This window comes from Colletes gigas, unplaced genomic scaffold (genome assembly GCF_013123115.1).
Source record: "Colletes gigas isolate AHSC1104 unplaced genomic scaffold, ASM1312311v1 Colletes_gigas_Sc00047, whole genome shotgun sequence".
NCBI classification, from domain to species: Eukaryota; Metazoa; Arthropoda; class Insecta; order Hymenoptera; family Colletidae; genus Colletes; species Colletes gigas.
Window position 1 is genome coordinate 995,845 of NW_025106676.1, and position 8,170 is coordinate 1,004,014.

Here is an 8,170-nt window from a genome sequence, read left to right on the forward strand (position 1 = left end):
AATTGTAATAAATAGGCAAAATTAAGAAATATATTTATTTGTAATATACAAAGTTTAGTGACAATTATAAATAATGCTAACTATTCAAGGCCTATTTAAGAGCATCTAATTGAGATTGCAACTTTTCCAAATTCTGATACAACTCTGTTAGTTCTTTTTTATCAAATTCAACAGTTAATTTAGATTCTTGTTCTCCTGTTAAATTCAGTTGCAACAATGTCATTGGACGCACATCCTTTTTAATAGTGGAAGATGCAGCTTGAATATTTAGACACCAATCAATATCTTTAACCTGAAACAAAATATAAAAAAGAGTCATATTCTTTACATTTCATGAAATTACAAGTGTTTATCTTTATATTGTACCTGAACAGGAAATATAGACTGCTGTCTAAAGTTATCAATTATGCATTTGCCATAAGTAATCCATGCATTCAGAAATATTTGAACTTTATCTTCATTGGTTTTAAAGGTATCCTTTAAAGTGTTTTCCAAAGTTTGTGATTTTACTATGTTGCATGCTGCTTGCTTATAAATTGATATTATTGCATCTAAAAGTGAAACTAAATCATCCTTATTTAAGTCCAGAGAAATCAATAACTTTTCTTCCTCTTCTTCACTGAATATTTTCGGATTTACGTTAGACTGTAGTGTTTGACAAATACGATTTATGAGTAATCGAAATTTACTGTTATCTATTTGATTTGCTATTTTTAGGCCACGTTCAAGCCTAAAACAAACAATGCAAATATTCGCTTACGTTTACGAAATATCTAACATCTCCTAAACGAATTAATTCTAGTTGGGTCAACAAAAATGATAAAATTTAAATATTACCGCGGTGTTACGGATATCCAAGTAGCCATGTTACTCAATACATTTATAGGTTAAGCGCGATTTTAACATGAATCGTTGATAAAATTAAAAAACATAAATATCATGACTAGTGTGAATTTCATTAATCAACACTTAATTTTTCAACAATAAGTCACATTCGGTTTTACATCACGAATTATGTACATATGTATGTATATATGGACGTGCCACCCATAGAATTTTACACTTGAATTATTTACAACAATTAAAGTAGTATTATATTTATAATATATGCCAATGCATATGACGATTAAAAGAGGCGGATCTTATTCAGTCTTATCTTTCCTGATTACAACAATTTGCGTGTCAACCAGATTTATTGTACGAAGGTAACGCACGTGCGCAAAAACTGTTCACAGCCGTGATTATTGAATTGAAATTGATAAGAATTTTTTTATACTCGTATACAAAACGTCTCGTACAATTAGAAGTTGATCATAAGTATTAAAAATGGCTTCGTACGAAGAGTATGATAAGGTATTATTTATTATCACAATTTTAATTTCAATTCACAAACAGGATATTATTTCATTTTAATTTCTAATTGTTCTCCGCTTTAATCCTTAATAATGTACTTAAAAATATGATGTATTTCCGTGTGGACATTTAAATGAAAATTACTTCATTTTATAGGAACACCCAAAAAATTTGATTCCTGAACTGTGCAAACAATTTTATGATCTTGGCTGGGTCACTGGTACAGGTGGTGGTATATCCATCAAACACAAGTTTGTACTGTTTTACCAATTTATTGTATTTAATATATATTCATGTATCATTAATATTTTTGTATCTTTGTAGAGATAAAATTTACATTGCCCCATCCGGTGTTCAAAAAGAACGTATCTGTCCGAATGAATTGTTTGTCCAGGATATTGATGGCAAAGACTTAGAATTACCACCAGCTGAGAAAAAGTTAAAAAAATCACAGTGTACACCATTATTCATGTGCGCATATTTAAGAAGAAATGCTGGGGCTGTGATTCATACTCATTCAAAATTTGCTGTAATGGTGACATTACATTGGCCTGGGAAAGAATTTCGTGTTACTCATCTTGAAATGATAAAAGGTATAAATTTAAAAAATATAGAATTGTTGCTATCGTTTATAAAAATAATGTATACACAGGTATATGGAATCAGAAACTAAAACGATCATATCGTTACGACGAAGAATTAATAGTGCCGATAATCGAGAATACTCCGTTCGAGAAAGACTTAAGGGATGAATTGGATAAAACTATTATAGCTTATCCGGAAGCGTGCGCGGTATTAGTACGAAGACATGGTGTTTATGTTTGGGGCGAATCATGGCAGAAGGCAAAAACTATGTACGCATTTTCTATTTTACTTTAACCATTAAGTATAATTTTATTGTTTTTATCTGCTGAATATTTTTTTGTGCAGGACGGAATGTTATGATTATTTGTTTGATATCGCATTACAAATGAAATTAAGTGGATTAGATCCTCTTGCAACTCCAGAAGACCATGAATTAAAGTACCAAACGAATGGAACAGTGAATTAACAACACTATTCTTATTCTGTTCTTTTATAAATTGTAATAAATTACTCTTTTTGTATATTTCACAAAATCGACCGCATATAAATGTATTTACATATATTACAGTACCAATTTGTTGCAATTTCATACATTTTCACGTATCTAAATCGAACGGTTGGAACTCTTTTCTAATTCTGTTTGCTAATTCAATTTCCTCTTCTTTATCCATTTGACAATCTTTCCAATCAACCCTGTCATTGATATCTAAGATTCTATCAGACGCTAATACTTCTCTTCCAAATTGGAGCGGGAAATCTTTTTTAATTCTGTAATACAATTTTATTCCGGCCGGCAGTTCCACATAGAAATATAAAATACCCGGTTTTGCAATTTGTTGCAAATCCGTATGCATCGGCAGTTCGGTTATTTTAAAATTATTACACTCTGCCATTTCCTGAAATGAAAACATTAAAAATTAATTATTAATCTACATTTATCGCGTTTTAATAGTAGAAAAATTTACCTCAAACATTTCTTTCAGAGCAGGTGTTAGATTTTTGTGAACAGGTATAACTTGTAGTTGACAATGAGACGTTTTGTAATTGCGTTCAAAGAATACAGGTACTTTATCCATAGTAGCATAGTATTTTGTTATAGCATTTTTGTACAGATCCATTTCTTCGTTCACCTCTTTTGGTAAAATAGAAAGGCTCTGGTGGTGTGTTATTGGTAGAATTAAAAAGTGATCTTCTACTAATCCTCCTCTAGCAAGAGCAACATAAACTTCTGATCCAACAGATATTACTAAGTGCTTTGAAACTTCTGGACTTGATAAACAAAACCAGCATTTTGCTTGATCAAATTCTGGTTTTGGTCTCTTAATAGGACCATCTGCATGTCTTGACCTTTTTGTGACTTCCTTAGAATCCATGTCATAAAAGAACTGTGTACGTTTTGGTTCTGCCTTCTGTGATGAAGGCTGGTTAAATAACATTGACTTTGGATAAGGACTATCCGTCTCATCTGTAGTTTTCATAACTAAATCAGATAGACGTGTTCTATCAACAGGTGTCAAATTCAATGCATATAACCACTTCTTTTTTTGACTATTCATTACAGGGGCAAGTGCTATAAATCTTGTTGCTATTTCAATGTTACCTTCTTGTTGACCTTGATTCCTAAAAGTTAAGAAATTAAATTCATAAATAAAATTTTCCATCGAGCTACAACCATACAAGTTTTCTAATATTAATAAAACGTTCAATCACCTATAAGGTGGTCTTTCATAATGAATTCTTTCTAATGCAGACACGTGATATCTTGGCTTTACTTGTACAGCCAGCCATGCAATCAATTTAGAACCCCGATATGTAAAATTTGGTTTATTAGGGTCTAAATTTGTAATGCCCATGGGCCAAGGAGAAGTCAACAATATATCAATACCACGAAAACTGGGTTGACCTCTTAAGCAAGAATTCTTAATCGATATAACATCGCTTTCACTGAAACAAGTGGGTTTTGATTCGGATGAATTGCTTTCTGTACCACTGACATAAGCTATTTTCAGCCCAGAACTGGCAGTATAAACTCCACGTTTCCCAAGATAAGTCAGATTTTGACATATTTCACAACCATCTTCGTCTGGATAATTCTCCAAGTCAATTTCACTATTGGCGCCAATAATGTACGTCGGAACAGGAATATTTTTTGCGCCATTTTTATACACCTCGAGTTCTATATTATTTTCACCGAAAAAGTTTCCGACGCATAACAGAAAGTCGAACGGGCCGCTTTTCTTATTGATAGCCTCAACTTTGTTAAACAAAAATTTGAAGTGTCCCTCCACATCTCCACAAATTAACACCTTTTGTTTCTCACTCATTTATAATAATATAACCTACACTTCGATCAACGGAAAATATACGTAACCGATACAATTCCAAACTTACTTTAAAACCGTATTAATCGTATAATTATAATAATTTTCCGTTCTCGATATTAAAATAGATGTATAGTTATGTTAGATTTTATGATATCATTATGTTACCGCTTTCAACGTAAACAATTCCACGAAACGTTTAGAATCGTTACTAGATAACTAGTTTCATTTATCGGGTGCTATAAACCTCCTAAATACTGTGGTGATTTTTGTGATAAATTTTATTAGCAACAAGATTAGAAATTATGTAAAACAATCTTTGCTCAAGTTTAATTTCAAAAACAGTGGAAACTGATATTCGATGCTTTAATATTTCACTCGCTTAATACATTTCTATGAATAATAGATGTTATTTAATGAAAGTTCAAGTATTTGTTCCAACATATCGTATATCTCCTCTAAAAATATTTTATTTTTCGAATAATAATGTAATTTCTGTGTCACAAATAAATGCTTGGTAGTTAAACAGATTATAGTAGGAATTATGATTTGCTAATATTTTGTGTATCCACTATGGATCTCTTAAAGATGAAATATTGGTAGGCCAGATTCAAGAGTGGGCTGCAACAAATGGTTGTTCATATTCATCTTCGGATGAGGATGAGTATGCCATTCCTGCTATGTACTATTTTGTCACCATACTTGTCTGTAGTTACAGAACAGGCATAACACAGGCGGGATACATAAGTAGACATTACAACCAATCAGAGATGCCAGATTGAGCACCGGGTGCACTACTCACACTATGCCAGATCACGCGTACGTGAGCTCGTAGAGTTTGGAAAGTCGACAAAGGTAAACAGTCACATGCTCTCTTTCTCGATTCTCCGAAGCTACCCGAAGTAATTTCGGACCGCCTCGTGGGAGTCGAGAGAGAAACGATCACATTTGCTTTCTCGCTCTTGAACAACTAAAATTCGACCTCCCGCCAACGGCATACGATTTGGAATCTTCAGTCGTGATTCTCGACTGCCCAGGCATTTTTACTTTCCAATCTATGTACATATGAAGTCGCACATAAGCAAAATACCCATAATGAAAACAAAATTTTGTGAAATTTTTTTTACGAAAATACACGTTTTAAAACTGCCTGATTATATTTTAATTATTGAAAAAAAAGAATTTTTTTTTATTATTCCTATATATGAGCTACATATGTATGTATATTATTTTAGATATCACTTCTGATATATCTGGCAACGTATAACCATTACTACTGGCTACTGCCAGCCTCTCCCAGCCTCTGCTGGCTTCTCCTGGCCTCTGCTAACCTCTACCAGCATATGCGGGCCTCTGCCTGCCTCTGCTAGCCTCTGCTGGCTCCTGCTGACCACTGCTGACCTTTGTTGACAACTTCTGACATCATATATATGTATTAAAGCTTTGTATAATGTAAATCTATAGCAATAAATATAAGATACGTGCCACCTATTCGCAAAGCCGTCAACATTTTGGAAAAATTCCGGACACTTTGGAAATCCGGACGACCTTAGCCCAATTTCGAAAGTGGGTTAAGGTCATCGGTATTTCAGATAATGTTCTGGACATTTTGGGAATCCGGATTTGGCCTTGACCCAGTTTCAAAAGTGGGTCAAGGTCACGAGCATTTTGGAAATGTTCAGGGCACTTTTTTTTTGTCGTAGGGAAAATCTTCGAAAGACTCCCTCCCGCCTCTTTGGGGAGATCGTTGCTCGCGCACATCAATTATGTGCAAATGCCCAAAATCGACATAGGGCGCATCGCGCAGGTAGCTGGGCCAGCTATCCTGCTCGTGCACAAAGCGTGCCCGAGAGGTGCTGCCAATGAGCGTCGTGGTGGCCAAAGCATGAGTGATTTCTCGGCCATGGTTATCTGATGAATTAATTCTTGAACAATATCCTTTTTCATCATCTCATCTTAAAGTATTTTCATTTTGAAAAATCGTATTAATAATATACATATGTACGCTCATACATAGAAATAATAAAAAAAAAATTTCTTTTATCAATAGTTAAAATATGATCAGGGGGTCTTAAAACGTGTATTTCGAATATTAGAATAATGTTTTTCCGAATGCATGAACGTTCGGAACTGAATACAACACATTTATACCGGTGTTTGGTCCGCGGAAGCTTTCGCCACAGACGAGATATATGAATAGACCTTTCACCTTATGGACTTTCGCGGCCGAATCTGACTGCCATACCGACCTGAAAATTCGGAGCTGATTTTAGCGGCCTCTTCTCATGGATGGCGGTTAGTTGAGAAACTAGGCACTGAATTAGTATTGATGGGCAGCCAGCTGAGTGAGTACGTAAATACATGTGAGTTGATTATGGGAGGGATTGGAAAAGACAGTGGAGTATTATCAGACGGCAGACCCGTGCCCAAAGGGAACTGCCCCACCACTCACACACACTAATGCCAACCACCTTGTATATGAGTTCTGGCGTTTCGTATAGCTTCGTAGATTCGAGAAAGGCGGCGAATGTCAGTCTATCCTTCTTGCTCTCAACACAGCTGAAATTCGATCTCGCATTTCTCGAGCCGAGATTCTCGACTGCCTAGGCATTTTTGACTTTCCGACCTGTGTAGGCATATACAATGTATAAGCAATATACCATAATGAAGAAAAAATTACAAAAATTTGTTTTTACGGAAATACACGTTTTAAAACGATAATATTTTATGAACATATTTTAACCCTTTGCACTCGGTCGTCCCCTCTGAGGGGACATGAAAGTTTATTAGTGATTAAGGAGAATGAACTGATTTCACCGCAATTTTTTAAGAAACACATGTTTTCCTGTACTTTCCTATTAAAATGGGAAGTATTCTATTAAAATGAGAAATATATCAGCCGTTTTTACGTTGGGAGTGGAAGGATTGTCGATGATGGTCAGAGGCGTATGGTCGGATTCAAACACGTGGACAATAAACGTAACTATATAAACTATATTATTTAATGTTTACTAAAATTATTTAACATAAAGAACATAAAACGTAAACGTAAAAAACTATAAACGTAAAATCGAAACTTCATTCAAAGTCGAACCATTCCTATTGCTATCTTCGTTATAATCTAAATAAATTAACGTTCTTTGTCGGACAATAGAATGAATAATAAGCTACATATTCCAAATGTAGGCCAAAGAAACCGGGACTGCATTATTTGTTCCGACAGGAAAACACCAGGAGAAAGACGTCAAACAACATTTTATTGTGAAACATGTATAAATCAACCTGCTATGTATATTGGGAATTGTTTCAGAATTTACCATACCATAGAAAATTATGAGAAATAAATTTTTATTTTGTATTGTAAATATGTGTTCTTCAATGTCCATAAATACATATAAACCAAATTTCAACACAATGCCTTACTTGGTTCCAAAGTTGTACCATATAATATCACGACTCAAGGGTTTTCGTTTTCGCGAGAAAGTAGCGTCGAGTTGCTGATAGCTAACGTCCGAAAAGGTGCCGAGTGCAAAGGGTTAACTATTAAAAAAGACATTTTTTTACTACGCTTATGGACGTGCGTTCATATATTTATACTATTAATACGATTGAGTCTAAACAACCAAATGAATTTCAATGTAATTTTACATTAAGTTTTGTGTTCTCATTTCAAGGTTTGATACACGTTATTTGTAAGAAATTTAAAAAATGTAAAGTAATAAAATTATAATTATAAAAAATGATTAGGTAATAACCAATAAATTAAAATTTATTTATTTATTTATTTATAAATGGGTTCAAAAGTCATACATGTACAAAAAGGAAGCGTGCATACAGACGAGCAACTTATACAATATAACTATAACAAAAAATATACAAATTACAGTATACTATACACAAGATTTCTAAAC

At 33.8% G+C, this 8,170-nt stretch overlaps 3 protein-coding genes across 4 annotated transcripts; 1 reads left to right on the forward strand and 2 right to left on the reverse strand.

Moving 5' to 3' along the window:
- Positions 1–29: 29 nt before the first annotated feature.
- LOC122403205 (COMM domain-containing protein 10) lies at positions 30–1,596 on the reverse strand. 2 transcript variants are annotated; one of them, XM_043406569.1, is made up of 3 exons: positions 1,498–1,596; positions 367–730; positions 30–292 (listed from the first exon to the last, which is right to left on the reverse strand). In XM_043406569.1, the coding sequence occupies exons 1-3, from the start codon at positions 1,500–1,502 to the stop codon at positions 92–94; spliced, it is 570 nt and encodes a 189-aa protein (XP_043262504.1). In that variant the 5' UTR covers positions 1,503–1,596; the 3' UTR covers positions 30–91. The 2 variants fall into 2 exon arrangements, with proteins under 2 accessions (XP_043262504.1, XP_043262503.1); XM_043406568.1 differs by lacking the exon at positions 1,498–1,596 and adding an exon at positions 838–968.
- LOC122403203 (probable methylthioribulose-1-phosphate dehydratase) lies at positions 1,212–2,505 on the forward strand. Its single transcript, XM_043406566.1, has 5 exons — positions 1,212–1,353; positions 1,510–1,604; positions 1,678–1,946; positions 2,006–2,207; positions 2,284–2,505. The coding sequence occupies exons 1-5, from the start codon at positions 1,327–1,329 to the stop codon at positions 2,402–2,404; spliced, it is 714 nt and encodes a 237-aa protein (XP_043262501.1). The 5' UTR covers positions 1,212–1,326; the 3' UTR covers positions 2,405–2,505.
- On the reverse strand, positions 2,419–4,461 carry LOC122403202 (CWF19-like protein 1). Its single transcript, XM_043406565.1, has 3 exons — positions 3,649–4,461; positions 2,904–3,558; positions 2,419–2,834 (listed from the first exon to the last, which is right to left on the reverse strand). The coding sequence occupies exons 1-3, from the start codon at positions 4,260–4,262 to the stop codon at positions 2,535–2,537; spliced, it is 1,569 nt and encodes a 522-aa protein (XP_043262500.1). The 5' UTR covers positions 4,263–4,461; the 3' UTR covers positions 2,419–2,534.
- Positions 4,462–8,170: the final 3,709 nt, after the last annotated feature.